This window comes from Callospermophilus lateralis, chromosome 11, assembly GCF_048772815.1.
Source record: "Callospermophilus lateralis isolate mCalLat2 chromosome 11, mCalLat2.hap1, whole genome shotgun sequence".
NCBI lineage: Eukaryota > Metazoa > Chordata > Mammalia > Rodentia > Sciuridae > Callospermophilus > Callospermophilus lateralis.
In genome coordinates, this window is record NC_135315.1 from 34,393,154 (window position 1) to 34,411,225 (window position 18,072).

An 18,072-nucleotide genomic window follows, 5' to 3' on the forward strand; every position below is an offset into this window, starting at 1 on the left:
ATCTTCTGACCTTGAAAAGAGGCAATCTGAAGGTGTCCTGAAAGCAAGGCCAGGGTCTTGACCAAGCTCTCTTCTCAGTAACCAACATACAGGTCAGGCCTTGATGGCCTCCAACAGGGAGGGTCCATGCCTGGTGCCCCCAGAACTCACTTGCCCTGGTAAGAGGCAAAGAGTTTGAAGAATGGACTAAAATTAGGCCCCACCCCAACTTCAGAGCAGATCCTCCTCTCCCTGGCTGCCCCTCACTGGCTTCCCCACTGTCGCACATGTGGGGTACACTGGGAGCTGGGGCACATGGTCAAGCTCACAGTACTCTGTTGAGCTTTTGGCGAGGACCCTGACCCTAATAACTCAGGAATGGACACCAATTGCAGCGTGATTTATTGGACAAGACGTGCACTTTTCAACAGGGCCTCAGTAACCACAGTTTCCTTCACTGAACAGCACAGGACCAGGGTAAAAGGGCTTAAAGATAAGAAAGATAAATTCTTCCCATGAGTTGATGGGGAAAGCATCCTCCCCTATTACTCTGGGCCTCAGTTCACCCCATACTGGAGGGGAGCTGAGCAAGGGACGCTGGGGGCAGTGTGTATCACAGCCTGAAGTGGGCTGGGGCTGAGACTATCCACTCAGGGCCAAAATACCCAGCTGGACCATCCACCCTCTCCCCATTCAGGCCCCAAGATCTGGCCACTGTTCCAGGCCCCTGTGGGTATGGTTAGAAAATACAAAAGCGGATCCAATGCAGGACATCATGTGCAAATGGAGAAGGGGACTGAGCTTCCGCAGTCTTTCTTGGCCACAGCCCCCACTGATGGGAACAGTAGAGGTCAGGATGCGCTGAGGTGCTTTAGAGAAGGGTCTCTTCTCAATCCAGGTAGGATGGGGGATTGTTGTCACTAAGCTTGGGGAACGTGGTTGATGAAAGAGGAGCAGACTGAAGGGCAGGACCAGAGGGGGGCTTCTCCCCCTCCCTCCAGTGGGTGAGTGGGCCGGCCAGTTGGAAGCAGGTTGCTGGTACCTACGGGAAGCCGGTGGGAAAGAGGCTGAGGGGCTGGCTCTCATTGGTGGGGAGCGGAGATCGGTAGCCATCAAAATTTCTGGGGATGCTGCCGCTGGTGGAACCTGAGCTGTTACTCAGAGTCTCGATGCTTCCCTCTCGCTGAAGTTCTGCAAGACAGAGCAGAGGGCCAGGCCTGATCAGAGGAGGGAGCAGGGGGAGCAGGCAGACCCTGGGCCAGGCTGCTCACCTTGAGGCACCATTCTAGGTCCACTCACATCCTTCTGTAGGGGAGCTCATACCTGCTCCCCAGAAGGGCCAGGTGGCAGAGAGGTCACAGAGAGGCTCAGCCAGGGAATGGAGAAGCCCCCTTGGCTGGCAGACTCATTTTAGACCTTAGTCTTTTTTTCCCCTCATTGTGGGGAAGCCTGTTAGGCCATAAGTTCTGCCACACTGATGGTCAACAACACTGTTATTCATGGGGCATGGGCCAGTGCCTGCCCACATACTCATGCTCAGCCAGCATGCTCCTCCAGCTCCACAGCGTCTGCATTCCTGGATCTACAGGTGACGAGAAGCCAGGACTGACTGCAGCTTCCTAGCCTGATCTGTTTCTATTTCTCCTTTCCGGTCCCACCTGTCCCTGGAGCTTCCGCCCCAGCTTAGCCATTATTTGTTCACTCGTTCTCACCCACACAATTTGTCTGCTGGTCAGGCCTTGGTTTATCCTTGATACCTTCTGGAAAGTGTCCTGTTTTCCTGTAGGAGGGAATGCTTGGCTAGAGGGGGCCCTATTCCCAGGGAGAGAGGGTCTCTACTTGCCTGAGTGCTTCCCTTCTCCCTTCCTCTCAGCCTTCAAATCTCCTAAAAGCCTCTCAAAATGGACATGTTTAGCCAACTTGTAAAGCATGCAGGAAGCACCTAGCTCTCTCCTTCCCTGGCCTCTGCACATCCACACTGCCATCTTGAATTCGGCAGTCTGAACCATTTCATTCAACTATTAGCACCTTAACTGACCCACCCAAGGCAGCAATGGGGATCCCTGCTTGTTGAATCCAAGGAGAAAGGAAGCACTTCTTGGCTTTCTGCAGATGACCGGGTTTTGTTCCTTGTTAGTTCTTTCGTGTGGGCACACATGCCTGGACAGTCTCTAGAGTCTTCCCCAGCCTGAGATACGGCCTGCAGCCTAGGCTTCTCCAAGGCACACCAGCCTGTGACTATGGGGTCTTGCCTATCCACCTCAAAGCAGGCACCAGAAACAACATAGTGTGCCCAACATTACACTTGCCTGGTCTGCCTTGAGATCTTGATCTCTAGCCTGCACCCGCTCCAAGTGCATGGCCCCCACTCCACCATACAAAGTACAGCTTTGGTGAGGGAATGAGTGTGTTGTGGTCTTCACTCCTGGGCTGGTCATCACCAGTTTGCCAGGAACTTTATAACCACTGACCCTCCTGCTCTGGAGGCCACCTATCCCTGACAAGCACCGAGGCTGCCCAGCAGCCACAGCCACAGAGTGGGGTAGGAACAAGGAAGACACCTGGGTCAGATGTTAGGGGCACTTGCACTGCACAGCCTTGGTGGACCTGGGCCTAGTCTGGGACATGAGCATGTAGGGACACTGGCTATCTCTCAGCAGTTTGCAGGCAGTGGAAGGAATGGGACTGTGGACGTAGGCTGAGGGCCTGGCTGTAGTCCCTGATCTCCAAGAGACACCAGTTGCCCTTAGGGCTTTGATCCTGGGAAAGTCAAGAGATAGCTGGGTATGAATAAAAAACAAGACAGGAGGTTACTCATTCTTCAGTACCACCCTAACCTGGGTACAGGCTATCACACCACAAGAGGGAGAGGATGGAAAAGCAAAGAGTAGACCCTGGACATTCTATAGGAAAGCTTCAGACTCCAAGAGAGACCCTCCATTCCCTTCTTTAGCCACAAGCAAGCCAAGAGTTTGGGGGAGACCTCTGAGGTTACCACTTGGTTTCAGAGGCCCATACCCTCCTGCGCGGCTGTCCTGGCACTAGGGGGCGCTGACAGCAGGGCCAGGAGGGCAAGAGAAGAGTATGGCAGGAGCAAGAAAAGCACAGGCTTCCTTGAGATCTGGACACCAGGCTGAGGAAGAAAGGAGCAGAAAAGGCCACTAGTATGGGGAAGGGTGGCCCTGTTTCCGAGCAGAGGGACAGTCCCAACAGTCTTGATGCAAAATGCGACACATCCACACTAAGGAAGGTGAGGAAGTTGTAGCCCAGGACCAAGCGTGGGACTGCACCACCCTTGGTGTCAGTCCCCAGCAATACCCTCAGCAGCCTCAGTAACCCCACCACACATCTGAGCAGACGCACCCCACATTCATCATGTGACTATAAAATGAATTTGCTGCTCTGGGGGCCAGGTATAGCCTGAGCTTCCTAGCTCAAAATTTTCTCCTTGCTTAGGCCTGGGTAAGAGGGAGATGGGCATGCCTCTCCCTCACCCCCACATCCTGGGGTAACCAGGGCTCTGCTGACTTGTTTCCTGTACACCTCATCACTGCCACTGCCCTGGTGTTGCCCACCTGGGCTCCTGACCTCCAGACCTCACCCTCGCACCTACCCCCACAGCAAGGCACAGTGATCTGTGCACAAATCTCTTTTGCTTCTCATCTGCTTAAAGACCATCAGTGAACCCTCATGGTCCCCAGGAAAAGGTCTAACCTCCCCAGCTCTACTAAACAGCCTTGTATGCTCTGCCTCCCAGCATTCCACACTGTTCTGAGGAACCCAAGTAAGGAACCTGAGTAGACAGCTCTAGGCCCTTGGACCTGGGCTCCTGCGACTTCCTGTGACTGAAAAGCCTGCCAGGCTCCCTGGGCCCCAGAGTGTTTGCTCATTTTCCCAAGCATTGCCCGGGTGTCTGCTCCTCTGTTGAGTACTTCCTGTTCCCATGCAGAACCCCCCGTGCCCCACCAGCCTCCATGCTGACTCCTAGGCAGGCCCTCCAGTGCTCCCAAGTGTGTGTTTCCTTCCAGGTGCAGAGGCCTGGGGTAGGGGTGTCTGTGCCTTAACTCTGTATTCTCCAGCAGCAAAACTACAGCCTAGAAAATAGCTGGTGCTCAAAAATCACTTGTGGAATGAATGAATGAATGAATGAATGAATGGCATGGAAGAGAAGCTGGGAAGCCATTTTCCAGCATAAAGCAATAGGAAAAGGTCCTGGGATAGTCTCCCAGGTACTTTCCTTTGTGCCTCTGTCAACCCCATAGTCTCTTCTTTCCACTGAAGACAGAAGAGGGAGCATGTGAGAACGGGGCATGAAGGAGGGGTGCACGCAGGATCCCCCCTTGGAGTCATCCCAGCTGCCCAGCCCTAGGAGCAAGCGGCAAATGGAAACATGTGGCCTTACCTTCCTCCATCCCGAACGCATGCTTTGTTACTGTTGGGTTGCTCACGGACGCTGGGCTGTTGGCATTGTTTTTTTTTTCCTTTTTTTTTCCCTTTTGAAAAGAAAAGCATTGAGGAATCTTTTTGGAAAAGATATGGACAATGATCGAGAAGTACACTGATCTCTGCAAGCAGGTGGAGAGGGTGTGAGGAGGCATGGGGGTGTCACACTGGGAAAAGGGTAAGCTGGCAGCAGAATCCTGCAATCAAGGACAGTGACATGCATATGTGAACAGCTGGAGACTGACAGGTCTTGAGAGTCCCAGAGATGGAACTGTTGTGACCCTTTCAGCATGGGGGGTGGGGGAAGAGGAGTCACACATTGAGCATGAGAACAGTTTTGGGAAGGGCGGAAGATGGGAACCTATGGTCCATGCAGTGCCAGATGAGGCCCCATGCAGGTAGGTTTTGGGGAGAGGAAGAGGGGAGGAGATAGGCTGCCCAGTTTCCAGTGACAACTTGGACCTTTTGACTTTGCAGCCAGCACAGGCTGCTGCCCTCCTCCCCATCCCTAAGTCCCCCATCTCTGGGCAGCTCTCCTGGTATGGAGATAAACTTGTGGAAGAGTCCACCAGAAACCTGCTGGGGCCCAGGAGAGCAGGTTGGCGACTCTGCGATTGGAGGAGCATTCCCATCAGCCTCCCGGATAGAGGCATGGAGGTTCTGGCTGTTGGGGAAAGTGAGCTCTAAGAGAGCTTGTTCTGCAGTCCCGAGGTGGGGGCAGGGGATGAGGAGTAATCCCCAGAGAAATGCCTGGACCAGACATAAGAAAATCTGAATGTGACCTCACATTCTCCAGGGGCTTGGTGCTCCTGGGAGGTGGGTGCCAAATCCCCAACTTCCAGAGAGCAAAACCAAGGATGAAGAGGAAGCCACTGGCCTTGGGGTTTGTTACCACCTGAGGGGAAGTGGTCCCAGGGAAGGACACACGACCCTGACTGACACCCCCAGGCACCATTAAACCTGGCCCCACCACGGATTACATCCACCCATCCCTGCTGCCTTTTCCTGGAAAACTGGCCTTGGACCCACAGCTGCCCCTCCACATCATGGGCTGGGATGGGCCTGCCACATGGGGTAGAGACAAAGGGAGAAATAGCAACGAAAAGGGAGGAGTCTCCGCTCTTACAAAGCAAAGGGATGAGAAAGTTAGATCCTCATTTCATTCCACCACCTACACAGCCTGCCAAACTTCAAAGGTATCAGAGGAGCAGAGAGAGGTGGCTGGACTTAGGTACAAGTGACCCTGGTTACCTGGGAGTGTATGTGGAGGAAGACACAAGGGAGGGTCATGCTCAGTCTGAGGAAGTAGAACATGACTGCCTACAACTGAATATCCCCCTGCCCCTCACCACGCAGTGGGGTACTCGCCTCCCTGACCACGGCAGAGACGAGCAGAGATGCTCCTGGGAGCTGTGGGTGGGAGCTTGTGAGCGGCGTTGTGCTGGGGGCAGATGGTACACCAGCCACATAACCGAACACTGTGGTCTCTGATTTCCTCATTCCCTGGCAAGGGTGTGAGCTGCTGAGGGCACAAGGCCCGAGTGAGAGCTGGGACAAGCTGGGGAAGCCCAAGTGGGCAGGGGACCCCAGCAGAGGCCCACACTTTGAAGTCCAACCTTGGCCTGGGTGTTCATTGGACAGGCCAACCCTCAGACCCCGGGGGCACCGTGGAGAATCTCTCTAGGGGATTTGGAACGAAGTCTGTTTCTGGGGGTCAGGGAGAGCAGTGCTTTGCGTGTTTGGAAAGAGGGTGCCTGGACGCGGGCTCAGGCTCAGCCTCGGGGCCGCCCTGGCACTTCCGCCACCACAAAAGGAGCAGCGCCTACTGCCCGACCCCTCCAGTTTCCTCCAAGGCTCTAGCCAGCCTTGCTCTGTGAGCGTCAAGATGCTGCTCATTAAAGGGATTAGCAGAGCACTTTTATTGGGCCCTGGCTGCAGCCGCACACCCCAGTCCTAAACTAACCACCCACGCTGCCTGGTGGGAGTGGGATTAGATCTTGTGAGAGGAGTCTGCCTGTCCCACAGCCACGCCCACTTCCGGCTATGCTGGGGTGGGGGAGGCTTGCCCCGACTGTCCACTCCCCACCCACAACCTCTACCAGGATGAGAAGGTGGGCGGAGGTTAGTGGAAGGTTCTGCGCAGGTTAGTGGAAACAGTCTAGGGAAGAGACTGAGAGTGCAGGCTCCCGCCATCTGCTTCTGGGAGACTGGGCAAATTACTCAAGTCTCTGTGCCTCAAGGTTCCTGAATGTGAGGCTAACAATGTCTGCTTCATAGCCTGGTTGTAAGAATGAAATTAAATAATGCATGTAGAGCGCATCACAAAGTGCTTAAAGATTCCAGTCAGCAAATGTGAGTTACTATTATTGTTGCAATCGAATTAGTCATTGCGATTATCCACAGGACTTCAAGGTCCCTCCCCTGTCTCCTTCCCCAGCAGGTGCCTCTGCCACCCAGGCCCCTACCACCTCAGTCCCCCACTGGAGCCTGGGGCAGATTCTTTTTAATCTAGAAATAGCCTAGGGAGGTAGATGGCAGATATGTGTTTACAGCTTTTCATTTCCCTCCTTCCTCTTTGCTAACACCCTCTTCCAAGATGGAAAATAAATTTCCAGTCCTGTTGACATGCATTGATTTTTCTCTCCTGCATCTACCTCCCAGTTCTCCCACATTAGCAGGGGCTGTGGCTGAGACCCTTGCCTGGGACGCTGGGCTGTTGGCATTGTTTTTTTTTTTTTTTTTTTTTTTTTCCCTTTTGAAAAGAAAAACAGAGTGGCCAGCCACACTGCTCTGTCTTGCCCACTGCCTGGCTCAGAGGAATGCAACAGACAAAACAACCCTTCTGCTTGAGGGTTTTGGTTAGGGAGTCAGGGGTGTCTGTGTATGTAGTTCTCTCCTTAAGAAGGTAGAATTTTTAGGGCTGGGGTTGTAGCTCAGCAGTGGAGTGCTCATCTAGCACATGTGAGGCCCTGGGTTCGATCCTCAGCACCACATAAAAATAAATAAATAACATAAAGGTGTTGTGTTCAACTACAACTAAAAAATAAATATTAAAAAAAAAAGGAGTTAGAATTTTCAGCATCTTCCCTTGGTATATGGTAAAGACACCAGGGGACCACAGGACTGTCAATACGTCCTGCAAATTGGTTCAAATGGGGTCTGTCCTAAGCAAGCAATTTTGTCAGCAAGAGGCCTGCTTACAGGCCCCGGAACCAGCTATGCAAAATGACACTTGGAGAGAGAAGGGCTAGGGGATGGGGGTGTGTGAGTACATCTTGCGGGGGCTAAGCAGGGTCAGAAGCTTCCTGGGGCTAGAACCTGGAGAGCTGGCCCAGATGCTAGCTAGAAAAGGTGACCCTGGAAGACATGGCTAGGGGCTGCTTGTCTTATACCAGTCCAGGGTCTAGAAACTGCTACTGTATCTTGGCTGAGGAAGTGGGGGGCCTGTTCAGAGAGACCAGGATGGAGCAGGCTTAGACTGCTCCACTGTCAGAGACCACACTCAGGCAGGAGCCAGCCTCAGCCCCCAAGGCACTTTTTAGGAGGTTAAAAGTGCAGCAGTTAAAGGAGGCAGCCTACAGGGAGGCCTCACTTTTCTGGAACTCTGCATACCCACCTCTGAGCCGCCTGGCTCTCCTACGCCTTCCCTCCTCATGCCCTCTCCAGGCTTCCCCCTCAGGAATCTAACTCAGGCTTCAGAACTTACAGCGATGCCAACAGACTAGGGGTTCTCTTTGTCCACTCCCAGGAGGTCTTGGGAGGCTGGGGCTGGGGCTAGAGAGGTCTGAGACAGGAGTCATCTTTCTCCTCCAGCAGGGAGGGGCTTTTGTTCCCTTGCCAGGCATGGGAAGGGGGCAGCTTCTGGAAGCTGATGTGAGGATGAAAAGGCTCCTCCTATTCTGATCACAGGAATCCTGCTTTGTGCTGCTGGAACCAGGAAGCAGGCCTGGCTCTAGCCTGCGCTCTCTTGGGCTTACCACCCAGGGTCTGAGTTCAGACCCCTGGCAAACCGATGCCACAGACCTCCGGTGTCCCACCACACACAGCCTAGCACTCCTGAGTGCTTGTGACACCTGCCTAAGGGCTGCAGCTTGGGTCCTTCCTGGCTGGAGTCTCTTTCAACCCATGGGGCCTGCCAAGTATACTCTTTCTCCTTGCCCAGCTTTTGTTCATGACTCCTTCAGGTACTATGGCCAGAACATCGTGACGGAATGAAGTCAAGACTCCACAGCCTCTCCTGCCACCCCTGCCTCCACGATCAGCTGCCAACAGTGATTGTAAATCTTGGCTGCTTTCAGCTGAGGAATCTGGGAACTGCTTCTCTTGGCCACAAGGGGAGAACTAAAGGCCTAGAAGACTTTAGATGCTTCTGGGTATCCCTGACCCTAGAAGGTAAAAGTGGTGATCAACACTAGGAAAGGATGATGATGAAGCAGACTGTGAGATGGGCAGGCGAAGGCCACTCTGTTCCTTAGTTTCCACCCAGAGAAACTGGGCAAAATGATCGACTCTTTCTTCCACATTCCCTCTGCCCTCTGACAGCCAAAGAGGAAAGGTTCTCAGGCTCCTAGGAACCCTGTTCACTACAGCAGGCCATTAGACAGTGGGAAGTAGCTTAGACCTTCAAATCCCTTGTGGGGCCAGTAGGGACAGGGGCACTATGACAGGAGATGTTGGAATGTGGGGCAATAAAAGTAGCAAAGAGAGTGGGAGGGAGGGAGGCTGAAGAATAAGGACTCAGAAGATCAGGAGGGAGGCCACTCTGAGTCCTGCCCCATGTTCACCAGGCCTGTCCCTTATGACCCCTATCCCCTCTCTGCTGGAGCTGCCACTGTGTGTGTGTGTGTATGCACATGCGCATATACACACATGCAGGGCAGAGTTCCAGGCAGAGCCCTGGACTCTCCTTCACAGCCTTTGAAGCACTGGCCAGATTAGGGTCTGGCTCCTTTTCCTAGGTCCCCTCCCAACAACATCCAGACTGCCACCTCAATCCTAGGCAGGAAAAGAATTGAATCAGTCACGCTCCACTCTCAGGAAACTCACACCATCCAAGCCTCCCCACATCTCAGCTTCAAAGGAGATGGCAGAAAGATCACCTGTCCAGACCACCTTGGTTGGTACCTTATGCCCTGTGACCTTCTCAGAGTCCATCATATTAGAACTCTTAAGTCCTGGCCAAGGCAGAATAGATCCTGTCACAGCATACTGTATGTGGGGACAAAAACAGCTAAGCTGACCCAGCTCACACCTGCAGGTCTGAGGGGTCTGATGACTGGCTGAAGCCAGGCCTCAAGTCAATGAGATGCAGGAGAAGCCCTGACAGAGCTCCCTGTGGATGGTCAGGAGGACAAGGGCTGCGGAGGAGGCTGAGACATTGCTCTGGCCCCGTGTTGTCACAGACGTGCTGAATGACCTGGGCAAATCACTTTGCTTCTCATCTGCTTCGGCATCTGTTGACGGGGAGGATGTGCTCTGGGGACCTCACTGGGTGTGTAAACCTCTAATGAGAAGAGAGTGTAATGGGGCGCCAAGAATCACAGTGCACGTAGAGACACTGGATGGGAGATTCTCCAGCAGTAGGGGCCCCTGCAGCCGCACAGCTCATCTGGGGGAGCTGACTGTCTTTCCTAGCCATCCAGGTCCTTAACACAATACTGAGGACAGAGCCTTGGCCTTTTCAGGCTGACCGAGAGCTGAGCCGCACAGCAGACATGCCTGTGGGCTTGGCAGGTGTCTAGCTGGGGGCTTTGACTTGACTTCTTTGTGTTGGGTTCTAATGAGGGGCCAGGAGGAGCCTCAGACACGGCACTCATGCCCACGGCCTGTGGTTCAGAAGAGGAAACAGAGCTTGGAAAATCTCCCTGGGAACCAGGTGCCTGGCAACTGGCTTTGACCTGCCGGTTCCCTGAAGTCCAGCCACGAAGCTTGGAAACCCCCACCCCAGCTCCCAGGCAGGGGACCTCCTGAGCTAGCCTGCAGCCTTGTGAGATAGCACAGGGCCTGCAGGCCACAGGAGAGACACTGTGCTTTGAACGTTGCTGGCCGGCGGGGCCAGAGCCACATCTGGTTCTCATTCAAATGTCCAAACGTAATTAAATTCTCTACGACGCAGCGGAAGAGCTTGGTAAGATGTGGCTTTCCCCCTTTTCCAACAAGGTTAAGAAATCACAGCCCCTCATTCTGCCGGCAGACTCGCTCTCTTCCCTGCCACTGGTTTGTCCTGTTCTGGGCTCTTATCTGTTTTCTAGAGTTCATGGGGCTGGGGCCAGCGAGGGGCAGGCAGAGGCCCCCACCCTGCTCCACTCACCCACCTGAGAGGGTTACCAGTGGAGGCCAAAGCTGAGCAGAGTCAGCACTCTAAGGGGTGGGTGGCTGGGGGAGGGTCCTGACCCCACTCTTCCTGAAAGGGTCTCCCCCAACCTTGAGGAGACAGCCACTGTGCCAGGGCTCACCTCAGTGACACCAGATTCCTTCTACTGCTGAGATAACGGGGGTCTTATAGTACCCCACCACAGGGACGCCCTTCTTCACAGCTTCTTACAATGGGAAGTGCTTGGGAGCTATGATTTTGGAGACTTTGGGACAAGGAGCTGCCCGTGCCCTGGCCCGACCCTATTGCCCAGGGCAGAGTGAGGTAATTCTGCCAAACTTCTTACTCCCCACCCACCATACAGGGAGGAGGAACCACCTACAGACAAGGACAAGAGTGGCTTCAGAGCCCTCTCAAGGACTCCCTAGGACTCCATGTCTCACAGGAGTGCTTGTCATTTCTGGCCTGTGAGGGCTCTGAACAGGTGAAGGGACAGCAGGGTCCAAGGTTCAGTTCTTTCTGAGAGGGAGGGTGTCCTGTCAATTGGAAGGACAGTCACTAACCACTAACCTCAGCTTCAGTGCCTCCCCGGTGCCTCTCCTCAGCCTCCTGCTCAGGACTTCCACAAGGTCAAGCAGAATGTTCCCGGGATGGGCTGCTTTTCCCAGCTTCCCTTCCCACCCAAGTGTCTCTAGTTTATGCTTTCTTTTTACTTAGGGATTTATGACTTTCATGGTAATGGGTTCCATTCTATTTCCTCTATGCCTATTTTTCTAATCACTGTGGTATAGGCTTTATGAGTGTTTCTTAATAAGTGGGGGCATTTTTTTCTTTTGAAACATACTATCTTGTGAGTTAATGACTTATTGTGGGTGTGGGCTGAACAAGGGGGGGTAGGGCAAAATAGTCAAGATTCAATAAAGCTCTTTAAGACTCCTGGCCAGCTCCTGTGTTAGCACTTGCTGCTCACAAACACTCCTACCAGACGACAGGAACTACATAGAGGCACACATGGCATTTATGTGCCAAGGAATGCTTACCCAGGGAGAGAGCACACACATGCACATGAGTGTGTGTGTACACACACACAGAGGCTCATGAGAACCAAACGATCCTGGTTTCACTGACCTGGCTCTAAACACTAACAGTTTTTATAACTGTTTTCAAATATGAAGGCTTAGCAATGGATTTAACCAGTGGCACCTAGTGTCACTGCCACGCGTCTGGGAGCCTTATATTAGTGAATAAGGTTTTAAGGAAACCAACCCACTTCTTGGTCCAGTTGTCCTAGGCCAAACCTAGCAAAAGGAATGGAGTCAGGCAAGGTGTCTGACCCCCAGAGGGTCCCAACCTGTGCTGTCAAGCCCACAGGTGGCCGTGGGGAGAGAACCAGGATCCGGGCGAGCTGCTGCCCTGCCGCCTGCCCAGATGAGAGAGGCTGGGCTGGTGCCGGGTGTGCCTTTGTGCTGCGTCCACAGACTGGCTGCTGGTGCCTGGGCGCTATTCATTATTCAATTCAGCTCGCTCAGATGAGCCTTTCCATTTGTTCCTCCAGGAGGAATAACAAATCTAGAAATGCAATTCCACTTTGGTGTATTAAGATATCGATTTGCCTGTCGAGTAGAAGTGCATTTGTTCTGTCAGCCCTCCCGTGGGTAGGAAGGGGTTAACCAAATGTTTATCACGAGGCTGGCTTCAGAGTTGAAAGTAATGTGATCAGTAATGAATTTTGTGTTACATTAGGTTGTATAAATGGACAGACAAGCGCAGACAACAAGTGGCCAGGAGTCGGGGCTAATCTAATGATGTAAAAATAGAGACAGCACCAATTATACCAGGGGCCAGCTCCAGGCTCCTGCAGGGACTGCAAATGAATAGGTACAAATCAAATTACTCACTAATAGACGCACTACAAGAGGGGCAGTCAATGGTAAATGCATTAGAGCCTAGTGACCTCTCTGCTCTGCACAGCAGAGTCCGAAAATTTGACTTCCATCTTCAGAGTGGGGGGCAGGGAGTGGCATTCTCAAAGAAACTCTTGTTGGGTGAAGGACAGCAACTACTCCCCATCCCACAGCAGTCCCTTGCAGAAGGCACCTCCTGTCTGAGGTGACCTCTTGCCTTCACTCCAGTGTCTCCAGAAGCCCACAGCGGGTAAGAGGGCACCCACTTGAGGACACAGAGAGCAGCGGGATAAAGCCCTCCGTGTGGGCAAAGGCAGGTTACATACCCAAACACTTCACAGCCATGTGTCTCTCAGGGGTGATGTTTTTTACTGCTACTTCAAGGGCTGTGTCTGTATTGAAAATAAAATATTTCTTTAAAGAGGATCACACAATGGACTTTTAAGAGCACAGATTGAGTAGATATCAAAATCAGGTTTGACCACTGAGAGCTTTGCAGGTGGTGGTCACGGTCTGTTCCGAGGCGCAGCGTATCTGGGCTTTACAGATTTCTCAGTAGCCTGAACTGCTGTCACCCTTCCCTTCTTCCTCCTCCCAAGTCCAGTCAACCAAGTTTCTATATCCAGGCCTGCGGCGCAGGTCTGGAGTAGGGAAGGAGGTGGAGGCAAAGCTGGCTTCTCAGGTGGCCCCCCCAGGTTCTCTTCCCCCTCTTGGATTCCATGGATTTAAGAATCAGGTCTGAAGTTCAAAGCTGTTTGGCAGAGTGGCTAGGCTGCTTAGGGGAAGGATCATGGAGATGTGCTCGAATGTATTAACGATATGCTCATATTTAGCTCTCAGTGGCTTGGGGATGAATAAAGTATGAAACCAAAGATGCACCAAGCCTTCCAAGGACCAACCCCTGCTAATGGAGACAGGATCCCTGGAAGGCTTGGCCTCTACTTCCCCAACCCACTCTAAGGACTGCACCAAGCAGGAATATACATCAAAGTGGAGATGGCATGCTGGTCCTGGTCAGCTGGGTCTGGAGATGAGTGAATGGTACCAGTAAAATGAGCACAGGGGGCACAAAATAGAAAAAATCAGCCTGAACAAATGAAGCAACCAGATGGTGATTCTCCCCAAACTCCATTAAATGCACAGAGGGATGGAACTGCAAGCATGGAGTTACACTACATAAGACGTATGTGGGGGCAACCCGGGAGGTCTAGGCAGCCTGGCACAGGGATATTCTGTTAGCAAACTTAAAAATGTCTTAGGCAGTGGGCCTGCAGGTCCTTAGGAACAGGAAAGAGAGCAGAAATCTCCAAAAGTCAGAGGTAGGGCAGTGGTTTCTGGTGTGGGCACTCTAAAATGTCCTCTGTTAAATGCAATCAGGCTGCTGTGTGGCTTGGCCTTCTTGCTCTCATTCTTGAATCTCAGAGCCAAGGCGCCACTTTCTGAGAGGTCAGGAGTCATTTTCAACTTTGCTTTCTGTGTCCGTGTGCATCTGTCCCTCCTTCCAGCCATGGTACCTGGGGACTGTCTGTATGAGACCCACCACCTTCTGAAAAGGTGAGGGCAGAAGGAAAAGGTGGGCATTTAACCATCCATGCCTGCACTCCTCTTGTTCACACCTCACAGAAGGGCCAATGATTAAAGGTGAGTTCTCTGGCAGAGAAGGAGGCACTGAGAAAAATCCTCCCTTTGGTTAACCATTTACCTGTGTTAATGCTTCAGACCAGGGCCCTAGCTCTGGGGTCTGACAGCCTCCCCCACTGGTTGTCCAAGCCTCTGTGTTTTCCCCAGTCACTCTCACTTCCATGATGGGGTAAACACCTGGAAAGGAGACTAGGAAGGATCACCAAGGAGGCCACACCGGCACTTCCTCCTTATTGACAAGTATCAGTGCGCCTTAGTAAAGGAGGTAAAATAGACTTTGGGGAACTAGGAAATGTGCAAGGAGCTTTGCAGCCCTTAAGTCCCACTACAGTTCTACATCTTGCTTCAGCTTCCAGAGGAGAGAAGAAGAGAGGGGGTGGGGGGAGAGAGAAAAAAATCAGAGCTGAGACCTGACCCAAAACTAACAAGTGTGTCTTTTAAGTATAACAATTATTCCCATTGCTTTGCCTGGCTTTCATTTACCTCTCTGAGGCCACAAAAAGCCCATCCAGTCATTCAACAAACATTAACTGAGTTTCAGCTTGGCTCTTGTCCCAGTGCTGGATGCTGGGCTCAGCTTCCAGGCAGTGGTTAAAGGTAACAGAGATGAATCCTTGACCCAAAGAACCAGAATTGGGTCTAGACAAAACTGATGTCACTACAGGTGAGGGAGGGGCTGAAGGGACCACCAGAGCTGGTCCTATCCCCCATGGCACATAGATGGGAACCTGCCATTGGCAGTTAATGGAAAAGGCAACAGATGCTACTTGCCCATGGCTGCGTGTCCTGTGAGCAGGTGGCACGGACAAGAGAGAGACACATGATTAGGGAAGGCGTCACAGAGGAGGGGCCTAAAGAGCAGACTCGACAGAGGTGGGGGTCATTGCATGGTGGTGGGGAAACTGAAGGGCAAGGAGCCTGGTGTGAATGTGGAGACCCCAGGCACTTTCTGACTACGAAAGTGAGACAACAGTCAGAGCAGAACCTCCTTGAAAATGGAAGTTCCCTTCTTCCCTGGGGAACTTCTACTTTGTGAAAAGGGTGGGTCATCTTTTGTCAGGAGATACCAGCAGGATGTGAAGAACTGGGTGCTCTTCCTAGATATCCCACTTTAACCCCACATCATTTGGTTATGATCTTACTTCAGATCTTTTAGTTCTCTGTTTGAAAGTTGGAGAGGCCATCTGTCTACCTGCCAGGGCTGGGAGGATCAGCAGACACTTAGGTGGCAAGCAGAGTCTGAAGCACAGGAGCCTCCTGGGTGGCCCCGGTTGCTGCTGTGAGGGTAAGTGAGGTGATACAAAGTGCTTAGTGCAAAGTCCTTATAGGACAGTGGCCAGCACTCCACGGGATAGGAGGCTAACGCTTACCATATTTACTGGTTCCCTCTCCATCGTCTAAGAGAGGAGGAAATTGAACCCAGAGAGGGAAAGGCCTAGGGTCACACTTCCCCCACTTCTTGATGACAGCTTCCAAATCCCACCAAAAAGGAAAAACAAACATTCTTCCCAGAGGCAGTAGCTGGGTGTTGGAAACTGAAAGGACTCTCAGATTTGGCCTTTCCTACCAGTGGAAAATAGCTAGGAACAGGCAATCTGACACTGAACTGAGACACAAATAGCAACACCCACAAGGCCACCCCTGCTGCAGCCACCACTCTCCCACAGTCTCAGTAGCTGCTCCCTCCCGTCCTGAGCAGGGCTGCTTGTGGACTGCTTGTGGGACTGGGCTCTATCTCTGAGAGGCCCTGTGTGTCGGGGGGCTTACTCTCTTCTCCCACCCTCAGCAGTAAGGACATCCATTGCTGAGAAGTTTAGAGTTTCTTTTTTTGCATCTTAGAAAGAACATGCCCTGTGGGCAGTTGAATAAGACTGACCTCTGCTTTGTCCAGTGCATCTGACGGGGCCCTGGTGGGAAGCTGGGATTAGGAGTCAGAGAACAGACCTCTAGGTCAGCGCTATTGCCTCCTTCAGGGCTATCATCTCTTCAAAGGTGGGAACCAGGGCTTACTTATTCTTCCTCAGCCTGGTAACATGGCAGATGCCTACAGAGAGCCTGCTGGCCTACCTGCTGTGACCACAGAGAGAGTGCATGCGGACACGGAGGAGTGCTGAGAGAAGACACTGAAAGCATTTTTGTAAATGTTGTAGAAAGAAGAAAAAAACCACGCCCATTTAGAGAAAGCAAAGGAAAGGCCCTAGGTTCCTGGCTAAATTCCTTGGATGGTGACAATGTTGGCCAAGGAACCTGGTCTTGAGGCAAGAGGAGGCATTTTAGGAGCAGCAGGCATTCAAGGATATTAACCAGAGAAGCCCTGAGTCTTTGGCAAGACCAAGCCAGAAGCTATGCCTTGAGGAAGTGAGAAAGTCTGATTATAGGGATCATCTTCTCCCATTTTGAGAGTAGGGAAGGGATTCAGGAAGCTGGAGAGGTAAGACTGAAATAATAATAAAAGACTAAATACTGGATCTTTTGTGCTGCCACATCAGGCATTAGGGAGAACAGATATTCTTGCTCTCAGGAGGCCAAGACATGGTGACCTTTCCCAGGGTATGGGGAACACCATTTCAACTCAGAGGCTGTAGAATGACAGGACAGAAGATTCTATGGGAAAATCAAAGCAGCCTGGTGGTTGTGTGAGGCAGGGACTGTCACCCTGGCCTCTGTGAAAGTGGCATTTTCAGTTCCCAGGTTTGTTTAGGATAGGAAGCGGGCCTCCCTTAGAAAATTTCAGCATTGGGAAAGGGACCTGAGGTGCCCAGACACTCACTGCCAGCTCCTCCTGCCACAGCCTTGCAAGGTAAAAGATCACTAGGTACAAGCAGATGGGGCAGAGTTCTTCTCTCCGAGTTGCAGATTTTTCATCTGCGGAAGGGAAAATCCTAACAACTGCCACATCCTCCGAAATGTCTGCAAAATCCAATGTGGTCAAATAGTTTTTATGATGAACACTGATGATTTTATTTGCTTTGAATACAGGGGTTGACCTGTGAGTAGGAATGTCTGAAAAATCAGAGAATTAGTTCACAGCCCTGGTGCCTGCAATTATTATCAACTGATTTTGTGGTACTTTGTGATGGTAAGGAGGGACTTATACAGTCCCTCCTAGAAATGCACAAAAATGTTCCCAGTCCTCAGCAGTAGGACAAGCAGGAGATCCAAGGCCCACCGAACTTGCTAATCCTAGAGGTAGGACAGCGGGTGGGCTGTTTTTTGGTTTAGGGTTCGTGCCTAATCAACTCCAATCACAAAAGCTACCACCTTTTGGGATTTTAATTTCTATAGTCATGAAATTAAGGATGTTATTAGCGTGTGTGTGCTTGTGTGCATGTATACACACATGCACACATAGAAATACTGCTTTTAGGTTATCTATTGCAAAGCACAGGCAATCAACAGATACTTGTTAATTATCTTACTGAAACTTCCTATAACCATTTTAAAAACTGTGTCTAATATTTAAAATGTGTTTTTCATGTTAGGAAGGAAAAAGGCTCAGTTCTTTCAATAAATAAAAGTAGATTCTGACAGAAGTTTTTGGAAGGGCTTTAGTTGAAATAATCTTACAGGCTTTTCTGCTGAGTAATTAACAACCAGAAAACTCAGAGGATTTAGCAGAATAAGCTAGAGCACTGATTTTCAAATGGCAGATCACAATTCATGGAAGGGTTATGAAATCATTTTAGTGAGTTGTGACCACCTTTTCTTTCTTTCTTTTTTTTTTTCAGTGCTGGCTCTCGAACACAATGCCTCCTGTGAGCTCCGCAAGCACTCTGCCACTGAGCTACATCC

At 51.6% G+C, this 18,072-nt stretch overlaps 1 protein-coding gene across 6 annotated transcripts in view; it reads right to left on the reverse strand.

Moving 5' to 3' along the window:
• Positions 1 to 364: 364 nt before the first annotated feature.
• The window catches only part of Bcas3 (BCAS3 microtubule associated cell migration factor), a 582,041-nt gene continuing 564,333 nt past the window's right edge, over positions 365 to 18,072 (reverse strand). For 2 of the 6 annotated variants that reach the window (XM_076870604.1, XM_076870603.1), the window contains 2 exons: positions 12,966 to 13,031; positions 365 to 1,170 (listed from right to left, as the gene is read on the reverse strand). In XM_076870604.1, coding sequence (XP_076726719.1) covers positions 1,022 to 1,170; positions 12,966 to 13,031 — 215 coding nt within the window. In that variant the 3' untranslated portion in view covers positions 365 to 1,021. Of the gene's footprint in view, positions 1,171 to 4,381; positions 4,473 to 12,965; positions 13,032 to 18,072 lie in introns of all 6 variants that reach the window. The other 4 variants (XM_076870608.1, XM_076870606.1, XM_076870607.1 and 1 more) reach the window with 2 other exon arrangements.